Source organism: Podarcis raffonei, chromosome 10 (genome assembly GCF_027172205.1).
Source record: "Podarcis raffonei isolate rPodRaf1 chromosome 10, rPodRaf1.pri, whole genome shotgun sequence".
In the NCBI taxonomy this organism is placed as follows: domain Eukaryota; kingdom Metazoa; phylum Chordata; class Lepidosauria; order Squamata; family Lacertidae; genus Podarcis; species Podarcis raffonei.
This window is the reverse complement of record NC_070611.1, coordinates 78,950,843-78,973,219: the sequence shown is the minus strand read 5'-3', so window position 1 is coordinate 78,973,219 and position 22,377 is coordinate 78,950,843. Positions and strand designations below refer to the sequence as shown.

Sequence of the window (22,377 nt, the reverse complement as noted above, 5' to 3'; positions counted from 1 at the left end):
ACTGGACCTAACAGTCAGGGGTCCCTTTACCTTTACCTATATATAGGGTGCCTCCATTCTGCATGGACTGGTAGCCTGGCAACATGTGCAAATGGCCTGAGATGCCTGTTAGGTCCATCAATGACTATATAGCATATATTCAACACAAAAAATAGCGACAATTTGTTGTTGACAAAGGACAGCTGGACATCGAAAGGGCCCCATTACCTTCAGGAGCTTAGGGCAGCATCAAACCTCAATCCTGCCCTGGGTGTGCCCCCCCCCCCACGGGAACTCCCACATTTTAAAATGGTTTGCATTTTTTTGCTGTACACCACCCTGTTGTTTTATGGCAGAGCAACATAGAAATAGATTGCATAAATAAATAAAAAGGAAGGTGATCTAGGCTGTCTTGCTCTCACATCCTTCAGTTTGCTTCAATGGGTGTTTGGCTCTTGGTCTGACTGCTTGTCCCTGCCGAGCCGCAAGAAGCCTTTCTCGAGTCTCAAGGGCACCCGGAGGGGAGGGGAGTCTGGCATTTCTTTTTACTGTGAGGGGTACTTCCTCATAGAAATGGGCATGGCCTCAGCCCCCCCCCCCCCAATGCATAGGAAAACTCTTGGCAAAAGAAAGACCATCACTTAGATGTTTATTATTTTCCATAACAAGTGCAAGTGTGGGAGTTGTGTTTGGTGTATTGTGCACAGTCCTTCCAGCCCTCATATGCACCCGCCTCTCCTGCAGGGGGGTCTGGGGCGGCTGCTTTGCTCCTTTCCATCAGATGGCCAAGTCACCCCTCAGCCGGCTCTAGTCAGGGCTTGGGCCCTGGTCACTTCTTCACGGCCCCCTCCAGCAGGGGGGATTCCCTTCAGTGCAGAAACCCCGGTCCAGACTGCCAGAGAGGCCAGGGCAGCTGCTCAGAGATGCGCCAGGGGAAGGCAGGAGACCCTCTCCGGTCCTGGAGTCCGTTGCTTCCCTCACCCATAGCTGTGGGGGCTGCTGGGGTTCATGGGGGCTGATTCCTGAAGTCCCAACTGGCCCTTCAGAAGCCAGAGCCGATGGCTCAGGTTCTGCACTTGGCAGGTGCCCAAGGCACAGCCGACACGCATCAGCTGCGCACGGTGCAGGCGGGGGGCTGCCTGGCGCTTTGGACGGGGGGCTGGAGTCCACGGGAGCCGGTGCTGGGTGGGGCTGCCAGGCTGCTGGGGATCCAGTCTGCGCCTGGGGAGGACGGAGAGGTGGAGCCGGCTTCCTGGCGTCGCCACGGGAGGCTTCCAGGCCGGCCACATTCTGACCATCTTGTCCGAAAGCTCTTCTGTCATCGGCCTCTTCTGCAGCCAGGCTGGTGGGTGGCTTCTGGCCCAGGGCTTCCTGCAAGGAGAGGATGGAAGAGGTGCCATGAGCCCTTGCCCTCCGCTGGCAGCAGAAGGGAAAGAGGCATGTTGGAGCAGGAGCACAAATACTTGCAGGAGCCGGGCTCACGGAGCAGCCACAGCTTGTTTATAGGGGGATCAAAGCTGCCTTCCCCCCACCTGCCTGTGTGGTCCCTGGGGGTGCAGGGGCCACACCTACTTCTGCACTGCCCAGGCCCAGAGCCAGCATGTGCCCTCGCAGGGTTGGCTCATGGAATGTTGCTTGAAACGGCTCGGCTGCCCTTGCCCAGAAACTGCGCTCACAATTCTTTCTCACGGAGGAGGTGCACTCGTCACAGGTGAGTCTGCCTCTCCATGGGATGGTCCAGGCAGGGTGAGAGTGAGGCCTGTCAGAGCAGAAGAAGCACAGACAAAGGCCCAGCCTGACTCAAGAAGAGGGCTGGGGGGTGGGAAGGCTGCAGATCTGGGTCAGCATATTTGGGTGGGTGTACAGCGCAGCCTCTCAGGGAGAGAAACCTGTGGGTTGCTGCTATGGTGCCAGGCCCAATTCAAAGTACTCGTGGCTGCCTTCCAACCCCTAAACAGCTTGTCAGGTGCTCACCTGGAGGCGCGCATGGGCATCTCCAGGACCTGCCAACCCTGAAAGTCAGCAAGGAAGACCCCACTGCCAGAGCCTCCCGTCAGGTGCATCAGGTTGGCACTGGACACGTGAGACAGGGTCAAAGAAGGGCAAGCCTCACACCCCAGGTGAATTTTCCTATAGCCCAAAGGAATCTCCATCTCCACAACCCCACTGAGTTTCAGGGCTCTGGCAGGGGATCCCCCTCCATCCTAACAGCAGCAGCAATAAGGCAGTTTGGGACATGCACTTTTTTGAGAATGGGCTGCCTGAGAAAGACCCTTTTGCCTCCCAAGTCATAGACAAGAAAACCAGACTGTTCCCTCCTAAAGTCCACTTTGCTCAGTGTGACTCGCTCTCAAGAATTCAGGCATAGGACAACAGTCTTGGGTATCTTTCTTGAAGAAAATCGTGTGAGGTCTGTTACTGGGAGTCAGAAAATATGACTTGGTCTTTGTGTGTGGAGCTTGTGCAGTGTGTGGGACGATGGGCACCCTTGCTGTGTGTGTGTGTGTGTGTGTGTGTGTGTGTGTGCATGTGTGCACATGTGTACACTTGTATAGCTGTGACTTGTGTCCCCTTCTCCCTGCTGTGTCCTTCATGGCCAATAGACATGTTGGCCTCCCAGGCCATTGGAGATGGTTGCCATTCTCAGAGACAACTGTGGCTCTTCCACTCACTCCCATTACAAACTTCTGTATTTGGGTTTTCTCTCAGAATTAATTACTGTAATAGGAAGCCGCTTTTTAAAGGGCTCCCCCCAATCCTCTCTGTGGGGGACCCAGATCCTGAATGAGGAGAAGCAGGGGTGGAGCTCCCTTTTGGGTGGGGAGATGAGCTCCCACCCAATCCAGGGACAGGTCCCCCTGCCCACGTCCTGTTGGGAACCTTGGAAGCTACCGAATTCCAAGTCAGAGCTCTGCTCCATCTGGTTCAGTACTGTCCGCACTGACTGGCAGCAGCTCTCCAGGTTTTCAGGCAAGGTACATGCGCAGCCCTTGCGCCATTGCGGATTGGACCTGGACTCTGCATGTGGAGCGGGTGCTCTGTCCCTGAACTATGGCCCTGCTCAGATCAATGTGGCAAGAAGTCGGCTGGGGCAGAAGGAATATTTTACACATTTAAATGAAGGAACATTTAATTGCTTGAAACTGGTAGACTTCAACCTTGGCTTTTGCTTTTGTCAGATGCTTGTTAAAAGCTCAGCTCTTGGCCTTTGTAACTGAGCAGAGGCAGACCTGCCTGCCTGGCCATCCTCATAGGAAGGTGGTTCCAGGAAGGGCAGCCCCCCCCCCTCTGTGGCAGGACACAGCAAGGGGGGGTCATCTCTTGAGGGCAATGCTCTGCACCAGTTGTGAAGAGACTTGTGAGCTGAGCCCAGAAGCTCCCTCCTTGAGGACCTTGGACGGCCTCTGGCCTCTCCGTTTGGTCCCCTGTGAGGCCAGGCCCCTCTTCCCTGGCTGCCTGGAGAGGCATCACGGCCAGCACGTCTCTCTGGGTTGTGGCAACTGTCTCTTCCAGACCACAAGAGAAACTATGTGTGGCCTAGCCCTGACGCAACCTGCTGAGCCACCTTTTCCATTTGAGAAGCGAGATGGGGCGGGGGGAGAGAATGAATGAGGAGAGGAGAGAGCATGTGTCAGGTTGGGGCATGGAGAAGGATGTCAGCTTCCTTCCACCAGGGAAGAGGAACTGGTCTGGAGGAGGGGAGGAGGCGGGAGAGACTGGGAGATGGCCAGAGGGAAGGAGCGGGGCGGGAGGCAGGGAGGAGCGCAGGCAAGGCAAGGGAGCTGTACCTGCCACAGGACACGTACGCTTGGCAGGCAGGCAGCAAGGAGGGAGCGGAGGCCAGCTGCATCAAAGGCCCGTAGCCCACACACAGGCCAGGTTCAACAGCCTCTCTCCAAACCGTCACCACAGTTTCAGGTAACAGGACAGGAGGAGCTGCCTCTCCCCTCCACAAGTGAGGGCGCCTGGCACAGCTGCAGCTGGGTGTGATGACTGACTGGCTCTGCACAGGCCTTGGTCCTCTGGCCTGTGGGGCGTGTGTGTGTGTGAGAGAGAGATGTTTGCTTCTGCAAATGCAGGCTAGGATTGCATCAGCTTTTTGAGCTGGCACATCACACAACCGGCCTCTCTTCGCTTTGGGAGCCACCAAGACCCCGAGATCCTTTCTGCACACTTGGTTTCCCCATCCTATACTTGTGACTCTGATTCTTTGCACAGAGGTGGTTTTAGGGTAGCGCAACTGGTTCTGCCCCACTGGGTGTTGGCGCCACAGGGGGCACCGCAACAATGATGTAGAATGGAGCCGGAGAGACGGGGGCACCAAATTTTATGGTTGCACCACTGAAATTTGAGAGCCCAAGAGCCGTCCCTACTTTGCACCTACATGCAAGACTCTACATTTATCACTGTAGGTTTTCATTCTCTTGGTTTCAGCCCAGTCTGCCAGCCTGTCAAGATCTTTTGAACCTGTACTCTGTTTTCTGAGGTCCTCATCCCTTTCCCAGCTTGGCATCAGCATCCTCCAGACTCCAAGTAATCGAAAGGAATGCTGAGCAGGACAGTGTCCCTCGGCACTCAGCTCAAGACCTCCCAGCCGGCCGAGACAGAGACACTCATCGTGGGCACTCAGTAGACACACAGTGGACACTCAGCCGGTTTTAGATCCACCACAAAGGAGTGTTGTCCAGCCTCTATTTTACCTACTTGTCAAATGTTTTGCTGAAATCAAGATATACTATGTTCATTGAAGATAAAGCAACTAGACTAGTCACTCTAGACAAAATGACAGGAGGGAAGGTTGGTCTTGCAAGCCGTACAGTTGATCAACCCATTCTGGCTCCTAGTCATCCCGCCCAGAAACCACAATCCCCACTGCGGAAGGACGTGGGGATCCAGAATTGGTCTTCACAGTCACTTACGGACTCATTGTTAAAACCGTGTTTATGGAAGACCATCTTACACGGCTACGAGTGATCGCCAAAGAAGAAGAAGAAGAAAGATTTTCTAGATGGCCACAGACTGACCTCTTACTCATCTTGTATTAACCATTCAGTAGTTTTTGGAGACACTCCCCTCTTCCCTTTTGAAGACAGACATCATTTGCCGACCTCCAGACATAAACACCCATACCTTCCACACACACACACACACACACACGCACACGCACACACGGAGAGAGAGGTGATTCATTCCTTGTTTTAGTCACAACCAAATATGCTTTTTAAACTGCTGACCATGACTTTGGTAATTGTTTTGGATTAAAAAAAAACACCTATATTGTAAGCCACCCTGTGTGGCAAAGCGGGGTGATATAAATACTCTGCTCAAACAAGCCTGTCTGCCAGCTCCCTGTCCTCTGCAGCCCTTCTACTCATCCTGGGCGTTAACCCTCCTGACACCATCCTCCCAGGTGTGAAATGTCTCCGCTGCCTGAGATGTCCCCCTGCTTTGCTCATTGCAGTTCCTGCTTTCTCATCTGCCCTCTGCCCAGTACTTCCTTGTTGCTTAGCCTTGAATCAGCCTTGATAGAAACTGCCCTGGTACTCTGGGCAGATTCCATCTGCCACAAATGAGCATTTCCTGCCATCCCTGGATGGGGTGCAGGCAAAGCAGCATCTCTTGCCATTAGCTTGAATAGGAAAAATGCCGCAGGAGCTGATGCAACAGCCGGAAGCCTGTAGGGGAGCCACAAACCTAAGCCAAAAATCATAATTTGCACTTCACAGTAGGTGCCTCAATAAAAGTTTGTCTTTCAGCTGGGAAGACTCCAGTTCCAATCTCTGCTTGGCTGTGCTGACCCTGAACCAGTCTCTCTCCCTTAGACTATTGGGACGATGTGGGTCTCCCTGGAGGAAGGGCAGGTGGGGCTGTTATTCATTCACCATCCTTTGCATGGGAAGCAGCCTCTGCTCTGCCATTGAGGACCGAAACCAAAGACAACAGTTGCATCACAGCTGGATGCTGGGTAAACACAGCAGGAGGCAGGAGGCGCTTGTGGGGACCTCAGTCTTCTCTTGCTTAGGGAGCTGTTCCACCCACCTTCATGGAAGCCTTGCTTGCTTTTCCATCTCCAGGCTCCCAAGTGCTGCATGGCTGAGGGGAGGAATGGCTCAGCTGGGCTCCCATTCATCCCCTGGGCTTACACCTGCTGCTCACCCCCTTTAGCCCTGGAGCAGGGGCTAGAGGGACCAGAGAAGATGCTGGCATACTGCCCAGCTGTGGTCCCAAGCAAACAGCTGGATGCCCCCACCCCCTGGCTCACAGACAGAGGAGGGAGCAAGACACAGAAGCCAGCCCCCCCTCACAATGCCTTGCCCCCCTGCCCCCATCCTCTGAGCAGAACTCGTGGGCTGCAGTGGTCAAAGGTCTGCAGGGTCTCCCCACCCCCCACTGTGTCAACACACTGCCTGGAGCTGTATTTTCAACAGCAGCAGAAGAGCCTTGGGGAGACCTGCCAGTCCTTGGCTGAAATCTCTCCATCCTTCTCTGCAGGGACTGGCAGCCTGCCCACTGCCCAGCGGGAAAGCCAACAGCTCTAGTCCACAGCGCAGCCAGAAGCAGGCCCAGCCCTCCTGCTCCAAGCTCTGCTGAGCCCAAACGATGCCCACTGAACCCCTGCCTGCCCTTCCGCTGCCTTGGCTCTGGTTCAGCTTCACTTCCCCCCAGCCATCCGATGGTCAGGTGGCGAGCCAGACATCCACCCCTTCGGCCTGAACCCTCACCCACTCAGCTGCTCCAGGCCTGGCTGACAGAAACACTCTGACTGCCCAGGTGCTTGGAGCTGAAGCATCCAAAGGTGCCAAGTCATGCCACACTCACATGCCCCACACAGTTGCCAGCTGGGCAGTCAGCAACTTCTGAGGACCCAGACACTCACAGGAGGGATCAATTCTCTCTCTCTCTCTCTCTCTCTCTCTCTCTCTCTCTCTCTCTCTCCTGTACTTGTGTTAAGGCCCAGATCGCCCAAACCCATTTTCTCTCTCTCCCTGCATAAGTCTCCCCCTTTTCACAGAGAGGTATCCCAATCAGTATCTAGCTTGGCTTGCTTCCTTGAGCCGCCCTCTCTCTTAGCAGGCAGGCATTTCCCCAGGCAACATGTTCAATTGTATATAGAATTTATTTGACAACATTTATATACTGCTTCACTGTCAAGGGAACCCCTAGGCAAGTGTGTGCATGTGCCTGCTTGTATGTGCGCTCTGTGTTTGTGTGGCTATTAGAGAACTTCCGTTGCCAAACCTTTTCAGAAATGGGAGCTCTACACTGGTTCAATTCCTTGCTAAAGGGGACACACCCTCCTGCTTGGATGACAGAGAGGACGTCTTCATCAGGGCGCAATGGGCCAGTGTGTCTGGCTGTTAACCAGAAGGTTAGTGGTTCAAGCCCACCTAGGGGTGGCTGTGGGCAGGATTCCTGCATTGCGAGGGGTTGGACTAGATGACCCTTGGGACCCTTCGAACTCCACAGTTCCAGGGTTCTAGGGTGGTTACTGCTGCTTTATCATGGCTTCTATCTCATCTGCGCCTTGTGTTTTCTGGAGATGATGATTTATTAAATTTGTATGCCGCCCCAAAGCCGCAGGTCTCAGGGCTGTTACAACCACCTAGCGGTTGTCGCAGAGCTTGAAGGGAGATCCTCGCAGGGCTGAAGTGGGTGGCAGGCTGGCACCCCCATTCCAGCCCAGGGCAGAAGCGCAGCCCCCAAAATCCAGGGGAAGGGGATTCCTTCCTTCCCATCTGAGCATATTTGGGGGTATCCCGACCACCACCCCCGTTTTAGGCGAGAGCTCCGGGCTGCTGTGTGGAATGCAAGGGGTGGGGGGTGGGGCGAGCAAAGGGTCTTTCTTTAGGCTGGTCCCAACCGGCGCGATCCAATTCTCCCAAGAGTAACTCCTGGAGCCCCTCCCCCCACTCCCCGCCCCATGCAAGGCGCTCCACCGCGGCGGCTCCCGGACACGTTCGGCCATGGCGGGTCGCTCCTCTGTCTGAGAAAGGAGCCGGGTTCTCGGGCCGGTCCCTGGAACTCCCTTCCACTGGAAGGCACGCCTCTCCCGAAGGGCAAAGAGGGATTCCGCCGCAGCTGGCAGGGGCGAGGGAGGGAAATTCCCTTATTCTGAATAGGATTCCTCTGCTCTGTCGGGGCCAGGCTCCTGGTCACCTCCCGGCCCCATTTCAGGCACCAAAACACCCACCGCCACCCCCACCCCACGGCTGCCGACCTTCGCCCTCCCTGGAGGGGACGGAGCAGGAGGAGAGTTCTCCGTCGGGCGGGCGGGGACTCACCTGGGCGACAGCGGCGAGATGCGCCCCGATGGGGCGGGCGAGGCGGACTCGGCGCCCGGCAGGTGAAGGAGCAGCGCCAGGAGCGGGAGGAGGAGGCGACAGCGGCTGATGCAAGCGGGCTCCCGGCGCAGCGGGCGCTTCATGGCGTCGCGGGGGGCGGCGGAGAGGGCTTCAGGGCCCGAGGACCCGGTGGGGGGCGCTACCGCGCACGGGAGCCGCTTGGCTCCGGTGCCGCAGTCGGATGCAATTCTGGCTGGTGGAGCTGGGCTGCCCGTCCCTTCGGAACGGCGAGAGTTTCCCGGGAATGCTCGACGGCGAGCTGGACGGCGCGCTGGCTCGCCTGGACGGCTCCGGGACATATGACCCGTAGCAGCAGCAGCAGCAGCAAACTGCCTCCCCGCGCCGTCCGACGCGGCTTAAATACCAGCCTCCCGGCCCCTGGGCGCTGCCCGGGCTGGCCAAGCCTCTGGAGGCTCCTTCCGCGACGGGGCGGGGCATCCAAGACCGCCACTGACTGGCTGGGGCCGCCCGGGAGAACGGGGTGGCCGTCCAGGGTCACACCTCCCCCAAGCTCCCACGGGCCGCCCTTACTCTCTCTGCGCTGACGACCCCCTCCCCGCCGCGGGGACGAGGGGAGTCGGAGACACCGGGGAGAATCCCCCGTCGAGGGCGCCTTCGGGGTTCCTGCCTGCAGGGCCCGCGCCGCCCACTAGAGGGCGCCTGGACTCCAGGGCTGGCCAGGGATTAGGCCGCCTCGTCCGAAGAGACAAGCCGCAACCTAAGGACTCCTGGCCGGGGGTCTGCGCGGCTCATTTCTTCCCCAAGAGCCCCCCCCATCCTCGCCGGTAGCCCCTCTGCGCAGGCAGGGAGGCGCCCCGCTCCCCGCCCCACTTAGTGGCCAGGCCTGCCCCTTCCGGAGCGAGGGAGCCCTTTGGACTGGTCCCCGTCTCCCCAAAGCACACCTGCCTGCCTGCCTGCCTGCCTGCCCCACACCTGAGGCCATGTTTCCAAGGGATGTCGGGGTGGGGCGGGTTGGGAGTCTTGCTGGCGCTTTGGATTAGCTAACTGGTGGGGAGATCGCGCAAGGGAAAGGGGGCGCAGCTGCCCCCCCCAAAGCAGGGCTTGCGGGCACCGTGAAGCAGCTGGCAAAGATGAAATGGGTCCTGGCCCTCCTGTCAGAGGGGCTGCCGAGGATGCGGGAACTGAAGATCCAGCCCACGATCAGATCCAGTTCCCTCCCCCGCCCGCCCTCTGGCTTGGTTCTGTGTACAGTCTCCTTTGCAAATGAAAACTAGCTTGGCTCTTCTGGTCACATCAGCCTTTAAAAAAATGATGTCTTTGCAATTCGTGACCTCTCCATTTTAATATCACTTGGGAGGCTTCTCAGCTAAGTGTCCTCTTAGCAGCTCAGTCCAGGGATCCAGAGTTATCTTTAAGAGGATCTCCAAAATTAGGTTAACAGGAGCTCTGCTTGGGCACAGAATGACCCCTGGGGACTGGCAGAGCCAGGGCAGGATCCCTGCCAAGGAGGCCAACTCCACACACACAGACGCCATGGGCACAGGAGAAGTGGGCGGGTTCCTTACACAGAATGGGGCAGCGTTAATAATAGTAATAGTAATAGTAATAATAATAATGATAATAATGATAATAATACTACTGCCCTCCCTCCCTGTCTGGCCACACTCAGGGCCAAGGACTGGGATGGGGTTGCTGAGTCCTAGGATGTTAAACTCCCCCAGGGAGAGGAATTAGGATGAGAAGCCAGGAGGCAGAGGGGTGGGAGGGATGCGACTGTCCACAAGGCCCAGCAGCCTCACCATCGGAAGGCTGGAACCAGCAGTTCCTAGGCATTTTTCAGCCACCCGGCCCCTGGTTCCATAAACGTATTCCTGGTGCCCCTACCCTGTCCTACAAAAAGCAATATTCAGAATAGCGGTTTGCATGACCCACTAAGGAAGAGAACAACACAACAGAATTCAAAACAGTAGCAGTTAATTGCACATTCATTCAAAATCCAATTAAAGTTACGTAGTTTAATTAATTTGACAAAACTGATGAACTTGATCCAGTGATAGATGCTTCTCAAAGCCTGATGGTCATTTATACCTCCAGCCCCCCATCTCCCCCTGGCACCCCCCTGGGGAATCCCAGGAGGCGGTACCAACCACTCTGGGAACCACTGGGCTAAACCATCTCATTTCTTCTCCTTTTTGTTCCGGTTCAGACTCTTTTCTCTCTTCCTTTCTGTGGGAAAGAGAAATCAAGGAGAACCAGAAACCAACAGGAGGAAAAAGGAGGACATTTTGACACCCTGTGGTCAAGAAGGTGATAATCCTGCCTTTGTGGGGAGAAGCTAGTGGAGGGGCATCTTGTGGCTTCTGTTTTTTAAACCACCCTTAAGAAGACAGTTTCCCCCTTTGCCTCTGAAGACCTGGTGATCCCACTTGGGGGGGCGTTCACAAACCCTGCGAGGAGCCTCAGTGCCCCCTTGCCCAGAGTCAGGTACTGGCAGGAGGGGGGGAGCGGAGCCGGAGTCTGACTCAGGGAGGAGGCAGGTCAGTCAAAGGGGGGCCCAGGGGCTTCCCCACCCTCTCCTGCCCCACTGTCCCCCAGAACCAGTGGGAAGAGCAGAGGCAGCTTCCAGGCAAGCAGAGGTGGGGGGAGATAAATAAGGAGGTGGAGGGGGAATGGCTTCCTGCTGCTGCCAATGAAGGATGTCAAGGAAATAATTTGTTGGAAGCCAACAAGAGTGGCAGGGATAACCAGTCAGACGGTTGGCATCATCATCCTCATCCTCATCCTCTGCTCCACAGAGTGAGGTAGAGCTGCCTGGACACAAGGCTGGTTTGCGTGGGGATTCAGAGCAGTGGAAACTGCTGTGTCAGCTTTGACAATAGTCAGCTGTCTCCCGTGTGCATTCCTTGGGCTGGGGAGGGCTCCTGACCCCCAGGCATGCAGGAGATGATCCCGGGGCAAGACTGGATCGTAGAATCGTAGAATTGTAGAGTTGGAAGGAACCTCAAGGGTCATCCAGTCCAATCCCCTGCAATGCAGAATGTCTTTGAACTGTAAGGCTCCTGGGGCAGGGACCTCGCTTTGTGTTGTCCTTCTATAGAGTTAACAGCAGAAGGTCCAAGCATGGGCAGAGCCAGGATGTAGGTTGGGGTGGCAGGCTTTATGTTGGGGGGGAGCAGAACCGAGGCATCTGTGACATAATTGGTCGGTTAGTATTTTTATTGATTTACTTGATTTAGGGGGCCAGCTGCCCCTCCCTGACCCCCGGCTGTGCCCATGGGACCAAGGGCAGTCACAGTCTCCAAGAAAAGGGAGAGCTGGTGCTGTGGGCATCTGTGGGTGGGCGCTTCTTCCACCACCTGGACACCCAGAGCCCCCACTGGTGTGTGTGTCAGTGTCTCGACTTGAAGGTGCTGCTAGAGCTGGCTTGCGGTGCGTGTGGGGGGGGTCCATGCAGGTAATGCCAGGGTCAGACAGGCAGTAAGCAAAGCCCAGGAGGTCTCTGTCCCTGAGCCCCATTTCTAGAGGCAGAGGCTGCCTGGCACCCACAGACCAGGGACCTGAGCCTGGCTGGCATCGTGAGACTTCTGAAGGAGCAGGTGGCAGGAATCCACTCTGGGCTCCTGAAAGGTGTCCTGGTCAGCCAAATTGCTTTCTCAGACTCTGCTCTGGATTGAAGGGACTCTGAATACCTGAGGGAGGGAGGATTTGCCAAGGAAGCATCTCATTGGCAGAGGGGCCCCAAGCCCAGCATCTGCCCCTGTTCAAGCGTACAGTTCTCTCCGGTCAAGAGAGGGCATTGCAGCTGCCCTCACCCAGAACAGGAGCAAGAGGTGTGATAAGGAATGCAACCTGAACCTTTTAGACAGCCAGGCTTATGCACAGTGCCGCTCCAAAGCCTGGAAATCTTTAGAAACAATAACCCATAATTTCCCCTGCTGATATAGGAAACCTGGGCCAATTCCATGACTCACAGACTCAGGGGGCAATAAAATGACCCCCCCAAGTTTCTGTCTTGTTTCATGCAAGCAGGTAGCAGCAAAATTGCAGGAAGGCAGGCTCTTCTCCATAAGTTTCACTTCTTCAGAATCGCCAAATAATGAGTTTGCTTTTTCTAAATGAATGGACTTGTGAGGTCCAGGCTTGTGGCTGAACTGGGGTCACAGGCTAGACAGACCATGGGCCACACTGGAGCAGACTGCAAGCAAGTTTGCTGACAACAAGCCAGCCAAACACACCTCCGCCTTGGCTTTAAGTTCCTTGAAGGTGGATGCTTGCGGTGCAGGAGGAAGAGGATGAAGGTCAAGTGATAGGTGTCCTTTTGCAAGGAAGATGAAACACCATTTTCCCTTGCACAAGACTCCAGATGGGAGAAGCCACCAGAAGGTGCAGCCCATCTCATGCAACACAGGAGACATCCATCTGCCTATGGGGTGGGAAGGTCAGCCAGGACAGGTCAGCCATGGGTCCCAGGAGGCAGGTGGGGGGAAGGCAGAACTCCTTGGGCAGAAGGGGATGCAGGGGTGCCAGGAGGACGGGGCCAGCCCAGGACCAGAGAGTGATGCTTCAGGCTTTTTTCCTAGCCATCTCGCCCACTAATTCTGACCCAAAGCAGAGGGAGCCTTTGTTTCTCCAAGTCAAGGGGGGCTTGAACCTTCTTTGGCTACACGCCAGCAGCAATTCCCATGGTTTGAGCTGGGAGAGAAGTGTGTGGTGCCAAGTCCAGCTTATGAGGCCTTTCCCTGCAGAAAACCCACCGCCGGCCCCCGTGTCTGGGAGGCAGCATGAAGCCTAGTCTGGACTGGACAGGCCTGGGATGAATAAATGCTGGGAGGTCCCTGTCCTTTGGCCCTCATCTGGCCAGCCAAGTAGGGCTGGCTTTCCCGTCCAGCTTCTCTGCTCCTCCAGGCCCAGATGCAAGTATGGTCACCCTCAGCCCAGGCCCTGTTCTGGCAAGTGGTCTGCAGAAGGAGACTGTTTTCCTGGCTTCTGGTGGGACTAGATGCGGCCGGGCCGTGTCCGTAGGATGTGGAGAGGAAGCAACATGTATACCTTTTGTTTCACTGTGTTTCTTAACTGTTGTTGACACCACGGCCCCCAAATGTAATTATCCTGGCTCTGTGTCTTAATCATCTTGCAGCTGTTGCCAAAGGATAATCTTCCTCTTAATACCAGACAGCGCACCCCAGTTGCCAGCTTTCGTGTTTGGAAGAGGCTGACTCATATTTGTACCATCCAGATTCTGGGATTTGTAGCATCTGACAAGCTGCATTAGAACAGCCTTACTGGATCAGATCCGCTGGTGCCCACATTCGGTTACAGCTGCACTGGCTGCCTGGCCCCTTCCAAGCCCAGTCCAAGGTGCTCTTTATGGCTCAGGGCCCAGGATACCTTCTGGAATGCCTCTCCAAATACATATCTGGGTGAGGCCCCACTCCTTGTATTTTTAATATCTTGTTGGAAGCCGCCCAGAGTGGTTGGGGAAACCCAGCCAGATGGGCGGCATATAAATAACAAATTATTATTATTATTATTATTATTATTATTATTATTATTATTATTATTGAAGGAGAAGAGAAGGGCCTTCTCAGCCACGCCTCCTGCCTGTTTGATGCTCTCCCCGGGGAGGGCCACCTGGCACCGACACTGACATCTTTTTGGTGTCAGGTAAAAACTTACATTTCTCCCCAGGCTGATGATGATCTTTTTGCTGTTGGTGTGCTGCCAAAACTTCCCACGGCTGTTATGGTTTGTTTGTTTGTCTGTTTGAGTATATAAGCGGCGACCCATTTTAGTAAGCTTCTCCTAACCTCGGCTGACACTGAGTCCAACAGCTGAGGTGCCTCACCTGGGAGTCAGCATCCTGAAGTCAGTGGGATTTTCCGCGAAGCAGGTGCATCCAGGACTCCAGACCGACAGCCGCCCCCCAGAGCACCTGCCCTCCCCTCCCCCTGACTAGTCTAAGCCTCTCCGTCTCCCAGGGGAATCTCGTAGAAAAGAGCAGGCGTCACCAACCTCTCAAGACTTTCTTTTGTCTGGCACCTGGTTCTCTGCCAGTTGGATTGTGTGCAGAATGCAAGGAGGATTTGCAGCCAGCTCACCTGCCTCCCTTCAGCCACAGCACTGGGAGGCATCAAAGAACAGTGGCTGACTCAGTGTTGGCAGAAGTGGAGAGGCTGGGAGCTCGATCTCGCCTGCCCTTCCTTCTTCTAAATCTGGCAAGTCGCCCTCCAGGAAGGGATCTGAAAGTGATCCAGGCTCCGGAAGGCGGCTGGCAAAAACGGAGACCCTCAGGTCGAAGCAAAGGCCAAGTTCCGTAGAGGCACATGGTTTTAGCCTTTCACCTTGCATATGTTGCACTGTGGAAAAGAGACACATTGAAAGCCTCATGGCGTCAACACACATTTAGTATTCCTCACCCTCTGCTAACACTTTTGCATGTGGTCCTTTGTATTGACCCTAGACTTCTTGCCCTACTGCATGCAAAGGTTAAGTCTCTTTTGCAAATCAGAGAGGATTTTAGGACAAAGGGCAACACTTGGAAGGAAAAGGTAAGTTGAGCTTTATGCCCCTCGCCCAGGACAACACTGGGCTTTCCCAGGCACTTCTGATCTCATTTAATTTGATTATGTACAAGGCTAAAGGCTAACTTTCTGGGGAGGGGGGCCCTGGGGGATGTGCACATCCAGGTGCCCATCAGAAGACAGACCAGCAGAAAGGCCAGAGGGCTGGGGGGGGGGCCCTGCGAGGCTACAGAACTTGTGCAGCTGAATAGGTCACTTCAAGCCCAACCGCCAAGCTCCGTTGGGGGCCTCTGAATTGGTGGGTCCTTGGGAAGTCTGAAACATCTGTCATAATCCTGGCTCTCAAATGGCTAGTGGTCCCGAGGGCCACACTCTGCCTCCCCAGTCAGAGGCAGCCGGGCTTCAGGTCACAAGGAGCTGGAAGCCACAGGAGGGGAGAGTTGCTGCTGCTGCTGCTGTTGCTGCTGGGTTCCCCAGTGGGCGTCTGGTTGGCATTGTGAGAACGGGATGCTGGACTAGATGGGCTCCGTTGGGCCTGATCCAGCAGCCAGGCTCTTCTCATGTTCCTGGCAACTTCGTGAAAAGGCCCATTTTAAAGTGCCATGGGGACTTAGGACTTAGGAATGTGCCCAGCTGTGTACATGAAGCAAAGTATTCCTGCACTTAAACCTAGGTTGTTTATATACGTAATGTAATTCTTTGATAGCCAAATTGTAGTCTTTTGTCATTTTTTAATTTAATGGCGTGTTCTGTATTTTGCATTTTCCAATGCGGTGTATTTCTACATTTGGGTGTTTCTTGTAAGCTGCTTTGAGCACAGCCAGTGCCGGATTTACATATATGCTAAAGAAGCTCTTGTTAGGGCCCCACTCTCTTGGGGGCCCAAAATTTAAAGGAAAAAACAAAACTGGACATACATTTCCAAAATAGAAGATAAAAAACAAAATCAAACCTCCACACAGCAACAGTGTTTTGTGTTGTGTAGGCTCCTGTGATGTACATATTTTGTAATGTGCAAATGGCTTGAGGTCCCTATGTGGTCCATCAGTGACCATATAGCACATATTCAACACAAAAAACAGCGACCATTTGTTAAGGACAGCTGGACATAGAAAGGGCCCCATTCCCTTCAGGAGCTGAGGGCCGCATCAAAGCTCCATCCGGCCCTGCTCGACCGAGAGGGCGCAAGCTCCGGGAGGGAAGCGGGCGGGCAGAGAGACCCCGCGGACCCTTCGCCGCCTCCGCCGGAGAACCCGTCTCCCGAGACCCGGCGGCGGAGGGACCCGGGGGAGGGCGGGCGGCGAGGCCCCGCCCCTCGCGGCCGGAGGAAGGAAGGGGCGGGCTCTGGCCCCGCGGAGGGCCAATGGGCAGCCTCCCCGGCCGCCGGGCCCCGCGCACTGGCAAGATGGCGGCGGCGGCGGCGGCGTCTGAGGAGGCGGCGGCGGCGGGAGGCGGCGCGGCCGGGCGGGGATGAGCCCCGGCGCCCTCGCGCCCCACGCCGCCCTCGCGCGCCTCGCCATGGCCCGCCTGGCCGACTACTTCGTGGTGGTGGCCTTCGCGCACGGGAAGCGCGGTGAGTCGGGGGGGGGCGGGAGGCGGAGGGAGGCCAGGCCCCGCGGAGGAGCCCCGAGCAGACCGGGCCCGCCCGCCAGGGAGGCCGCCGCGCTCCCTCGGCCCACTCGGAGCCCCGGCCGGGACGGGAGCAGGAGAGGCTGCCCGGGGCCGCGGGCGGGGGCGGAAGGAAGGAAGGAAGGGCCTGCGCAGCGCCGCGCACCCGGGGACGGAAGCGGCAGGCCCGGCACCTCCTCGCCGCCCTCTCCTGCCAGTGGAGGCAAGCCGGCTGCCCGTCGCCTGGGAGCAGCCGCCTCGGGCCGGGGGGCTGGTGGGCCCCCCCGGGGCGGCAGCTGCAGGCAGGTGCACGTGAGAATGCGAGCTTGGCAGGTGCAGGTCACGTGAGAAGTCGTCCCCCCCCGGCAGCTCCCGGTGCGCTGCGCGGGTGTCTGGCGGGTTTGGATGGGAAGGGGCTGAGCAGGTGGAGCCCGTCTGGCCAAGGGCTTCTCTGCCTGCGCGGCGGGGCTTTGGGTCCTGACCAGGCGCTGCATCTCTTCTTCTGCTTCCTGGTACCTGAGTCATCAGGTGGATCCTGGCCCGAGAAAGGCAGGTCTCTGCATGTCGAGCAGGTGAACCTGCTGCTTCTCTGTCCTGGGCTCCGCTTCTCTTGGTGGCCCGGGGCCCCTCCGTGTGGCTTTCAGGGTCTCTTGGCCTGTTTCCGCCTCTGGAATGCATTGCGTGCTTTTCGCATTTAGGGTTCTGTTGCTGAAACTGCCTTGAGAGTTAGATGGAGGGGGGTTTTTGTTGGGTTATTTTGGGCAACAGTCTCCTCCCACACGCCTGTTTCATACTGAAGGAAACGGGTTTCTGTGCACTTTGGTCTTTCTGTGGAACAATGATGTTTGACAGCTCCTTTTTGGAGGTATTCAAGGAAAGACTGAATCAACATCTTTTAGGGATGCTTCAGGTAAAGAGCCTGGAATTTCAGAGAGAAGGGCCTTGGAGGGGGCCATTCATTGCAGCACATTTCCTTAGCAGGCTATCTTCTAGCTAAAACTTGATGTTTCCGTCTTCTCCCAGCTTCCTCTGGAAGCTTCCAAGGAAATATTTTAAGTCAATCTATTACATTGCAATTCATATGTTTCTTATACAGTTGCTATGACAATTAAATAGTAGTTATTAAGTGCATTATTCAGCTGTGATTCCTGCCTTGGAGGGGATTGTAGATGATCACTGGGGTCCCTTCCAAGTCTATAATTCTGTGGAGCCTTTATAACATCTAGGAGTATTATCCAGAGTCACTTGTATAAAGTTGGCTGTTTATTTTGAAATCAGTATTACAAAAAAACCCAAGTAAATAAAACCCATTCAAATTCTCCATAACATAAGCCAATCCAGCAGATGGGACAAAAATTACTCATGCAGCCCACGTGTGTTTTGCTCTATAGATATGTGTTAAGAAAGGGGAGCAATTGTGAAATCAAGGATTTCTGTTTGTCTCTTGGTCCCCACGCAAGAACTTGCTGCAAGATCACTCACTGGAAGGCTGTCCAGAAATAAGAGCTGGTACTTACTGGCAGAAAAGAGAGAGATGCGGTAGATGTGTGTGCTATTTGGCTGCCAGTGTCTAAATAGTCAGTTTGCACATGGCATAGCATGTTTGTGATGCTTGACTTCAAAAAGTTTCCTCTTTTTGCCTCCCTTTTTTTTACTTAGATAAACAGATTCCATGGAAATGGATTCATTTGTAAGAGACGGACAGCGCAAGGGTTTGCTGATCTGCTTTTAGTCACAATTCAACACATTGGCCGTTACTTTTATAGAATTGTGCGGCTGAGGTTTGGGAACAATTGGGTGCCTGCCTTCTCCGTGAGATCAGGAGGAAGCCCATCTCCGGGTCCCGCCTGGGAGGGGCCTGCTGCTCAGTGGCTGCCCCTTGATGATGGGGCTCCTTGACCCTGGCAGTACGCCCAATCCCTCCCTTACGAGGGAGCTGGGTATGTTTAGCCTGGAAAAGAGGAGACACAGAGGAGATAGGGTAGCCACCTTCCAGTATCTGATGGGGCGTCACATGGAAGATGGAGGCAGCATATTTTCTCCTGCTCTGGAGGTGGCAGGATCCAAGTGAATGGCTTCAAGTGACAGGAAAGGAGATTCTGACCAAACAACAGGAAGAACTATTCGACAGTGGAAAGGATTCCCTTGGTAGATGGTACACTCTCCTTCCTTGGAGGTTTTCAAGAAGAGGTTGGATGGCCACCAGTAACCCAGTTTTCAGGCGCCATGTGGCACCTAAATTGTCTACCTGGCTTTCTAACACTCTTCTACATCAGTTCCCAATTTGTTACGGGGCCAAGTTCAAGGTGTTACTATGGGTATATAAAGCCCTTAACAGAACAGCAATATATTCTCCAGAAAACTTTAATGGTTTAGTTAAGCATGCTATCACTGAGTAAATTTTCATTTAACTATACACATCAAATTTAAATTCCCCCCCAATATTTTCCCAGATTATTATACGCTCTAGCCTTATTTCAGGCATCATGATATATCGAGATATCACAATGTTTAGCTGGCAATATATCATGATATTGAAAACCAGATATCGCCCAGCCCTAGAGTAGATGTGATCTTGTGGATGTGATCTTAGAGCCTCTGTCTATAACAGGGGTAGGCAACCTAAGGCCCGGGGACCGGATGTGGCCCAATCGCCTTCTCAATCTGGCCTGCGTCCGGTCCGGGAATTAGCATGTTTTTACATGAGTAGAATGTGTGCTTTTATTTAAAATGCATCTCTGGGTTATTTGTGGGGCACAGGAATTCATCCCCCCCCCAATATAGTCCAGCCCCCCACATGGTCTGAGGGATGGTGGACCGGCCCATGGCTGAAAAAGGTTGCTGACCCCTGGTCTATAATCTTTGAGAATTCTTGGAAACTGGAGGCAGGCAAATGTTAGACTGGAGGCAGGCAGATGTTGTCCTTATCTTCAAAAAGGGGGAAATAGAAGATCCAGGTAACTACTGACTGGTGAGCTTGACATTGATATTAGGAAAGTTTCTGGAACAGATTATTAAAAAGATGGTCTGTGAGCACTTAGAAAAGGATGCTGTGATTACTCAGCATGGGGTTCTCAAAAAACCAGTTATGCCAAACCAGTCTCATTATTTTTTGATGGAGTTGCAAGCTTGGTGGATCAGGGAAATGCTGTGTATGTAGTGTATCTCAAATTCAGTAAGGCTTTTGACAAAGTCCCGCATGATATTCTTGTGATGAAGCTGGTAAAATCTGGGCTGGACGAAGTAACTGTTTGTAGCTGGTTGCCTGCCCAAAGCCAAAGAGTGGTCACTAATGATTCCTCATCATCCTGGAAAAAGTTGGGTGCCAAAGGCTGATTTCCTGGGCCTGTTGTGGTAAGCAGAGTTCGAAATTACCAGGGCGCCAGGTGCATTTTGCATCTAAAGGTTCTCCATTTGCGAGCACCTCCAAAAGTCCGGGTGCCATTTTTTGCACCTGGTTGACACTCAAAAATTAGTGAAATGTATGTGCTTTGAAGGCTCGAAGTATGTGTTAAGGATAGACTATATGTTATGGGGTTTTAAAATAAAGCGTAGAGTGCTTTGAAAATGTATTTGACTATGGTATCAATATTTTTCAACCCCAAGTTAAGCATGTATTAACAATTTCTGCTAAAAATGTGATATTAACAATGTGTCACATATGTGAATTGCATATTAATTCATGCTTATCAAAATAATAAATAAAAAGTGTTGCTGACCCCAGCAGAGGTGACTAGACATTATGTTTTGGTGCCCATAAACCAGGTCCCAGAAGCCATTTGCCTCCTAACTTTTCTATCCCAGTGATTGTAAAGGATTTGGATGAAGGAATTGAGGTGATGCTCATATTTGCAGATGACACCAAACTGGGAGGGGCAGAAGACAGAATCAGGATTCACGATGACCGTAACAGATTGGAAAACTTGAATTTCAGGAGGCTGCTGTACTTAGACAGGAAGAACCAACTGCACAAGTATAACATGGGAGACATGTGGCTTGCCAGTAGTACGTGTGAAAAGGACCTGGGGATCTTAGTGGACCACCAGCTTAACATGAGTCAACAGTGTGATGCAGCAGCGAAAAATAGCTAAAACAATTCTAGGCTGCATCAACAGAAGCCTAGTGTCCAGATCAAGGGAAGTAATAGTACCACTCTATTCTGCCTTAGTCACACCACACCTGGAATACTACTGTGTCCAGTTCTGGGCACCACAATTTAAGAAGCATATTGACAATCTGGAATGTGTGCAGTGGAGGGTCTGGAAGCCAAGCCTTAGGAGGAACAGTTGATGGAGTTGGGTATGTTTAGCCTGGAGACGTGAGAGGAGATGCGATAGCCATTTTCAAATATCTCAAGGGCTGTCATATGGAAGGTGGAACAAGCTTGTTTTCTAATGGCCTGGAGCAGAGGACCCAAACCAATGGATTCAAGTTGCAAGAAAGGTGATTCCAAGTGAACACCAGAAAGAACTGGGACAGGAGGAGCTCTATGGCAGTGGAATGGACTTGGGAGGTGGGCGACTCCTCTTCCTTGGAGGTTTTTAAGCAGAGGTTGGGTGGCCATCTGTCATGGGTGCTTTAGCTGAGATTCCTGCACTGCAAGGGGTTGGACTAGATGGCCCTTGGGTTCCCATCCAACTCTATGGTTCTATGATTGTAGACATTAACATGCTCGTGTTCAGATTTAATTTCAAAACTTGTTATTTTTAGAGATGCATAATATCATTGGAAGTATATAATCTAAAAAAAATTATTAGGTTTTTTGTTTTTTTACAAAACTGTACATTACTTGTTTATTCATAACTGCCCTGATGCCACCCTTTTAAAATATGTGAATGACTCTTGTAGTTGGCATCTTATGAAGGTCTGACATCAGTGACCCTTTTGCTGGGCTCATGCCCTTTGCCTGTCTTTGGTGGTGTGAGCCTCAAGGAATTAGCAGCCCTTTGGTTCCTCACCTGTGGAATAATTCAGGAAAGGCTGCCTTAGCCAGAGGCTTTGGTGAAACCAGCCTATGGAGCGCCAGGCCAAGTCTTCCACCCAGGCTCTCTCCCTCGTGGGCTGGTGGGCTTGCTGGCATTATTCCTGCCCACAGCCACCCCTTCATTCCTGCCTTCTGATCCCCTCTTCCACCACATTGCTTTCTGCAGCATGTTCTGTTCTCTGCCCATAATGTTCCTGCGGCATTTATCCAAACTCCCCCACTTTCCTGGTCTGAGGGAAAATACCAGAGTAGCTCCTGGAAGCCACCTGCCTCCTGTCCCTTCGGTTCTCCCGCCTTGGCCACCCTGCCCTTTACTGTAGCACCCATGAGCTTGCCAGCTCTGGCAATTTCGACTCCTGCAGCTTTTCCCAAGGATTTTGTCGGTGCTTTTTCCAAGTACACTTCGCATCTCATCACATTATGCTTGTAATCCACAGCCTGGTACGTAGGAGGGCTTCATTTTGTGGGGCAGGGCAGCCTTTCAGATGGCAACTGTTCTATGGTATGTGTTTCTGATAGTAACTAGATCCGGGGTCAGCAACCTAAGGCCCATGGGCCGGAAGCGGCCTGCAGAGGTCGTTTGACCGGCCCCCGAGCCGCCCCCGAACCGAGCTGCCTGCTCATGCGCTGCACTAAACTGGCACAGCATGGCGCGGGGACTCGCTTCCGCAGTGCTGAAAACCACAGGTGCGCTTACTCACAATCTGGCCCACGGAGGGATCTCTGTGGGACTGATCCGGCCCAGGCAAGATCAACCTTGCTGACCCCTGAACTAGATTGAGGCTGAAGGGGGTGTTGATAGGGGATGCACACTTCTCCTTGTTGGCTAATCAAGCAACTTCTTGATGGGGCCCTGGCAGACAGAGCTTGCTCCCCGCCCCGATGAATTGGCAGCCCCCCACTTGTCCCAGGGGCCCCTCTTGTGCAGATGCCTGGATGTGTGGCTGTTCTGCACCAGGCAAAGGGGCACAGGGAAGCTTCC

General features: G+C 53.9%; 2 protein-coding genes across 12 annotated transcripts in view; one reads left to right on the top strand and one right to left on the bottom strand.

Moving 5' to 3' along the window:
* Positions 1-611: 611 nt before the first annotated feature.
* ADM2 (adrenomedullin 2) lies at positions 612-8,965 on the bottom strand. The gene is made up of 2 exons (XM_053406567.1): positions 8,262-8,965; positions 612-1,350 (listed from the first exon to the last, which is right to left on the bottom strand). The coding sequence occupies exons 1-2, from the start codon at positions 8,618-8,620 to the stop codon at positions 957-959; spliced, it is 753 nt and encodes a 250-aa protein (XP_053262542.1). The 5' UTR covers positions 8,621-8,965; the 3' UTR covers positions 612-956.
* A 7,283-nt stretch (positions 8,966-16,248) lies between these two features.
* SBF1 (SET binding factor 1) overlaps positions 16,249-22,377 on the top strand; it is a 40,608-nt gene continuing 34,479 nt past the window's right edge. For all 11 annotated transcript variants that reach the window (XM_053406464.1, XM_053406473.1, XM_053406471.1 and 8 more), the window contains exon 1: positions 16,249-16,376. In XM_053406464.1, coding sequence (XP_053262439.1) covers positions 16,274-16,376 — 103 coding nt within the window. In that variant the 5' untranslated portion in view covers positions 16,249-16,273. The remainder of the gene's footprint in view (positions 16,377-22,377) is intronic.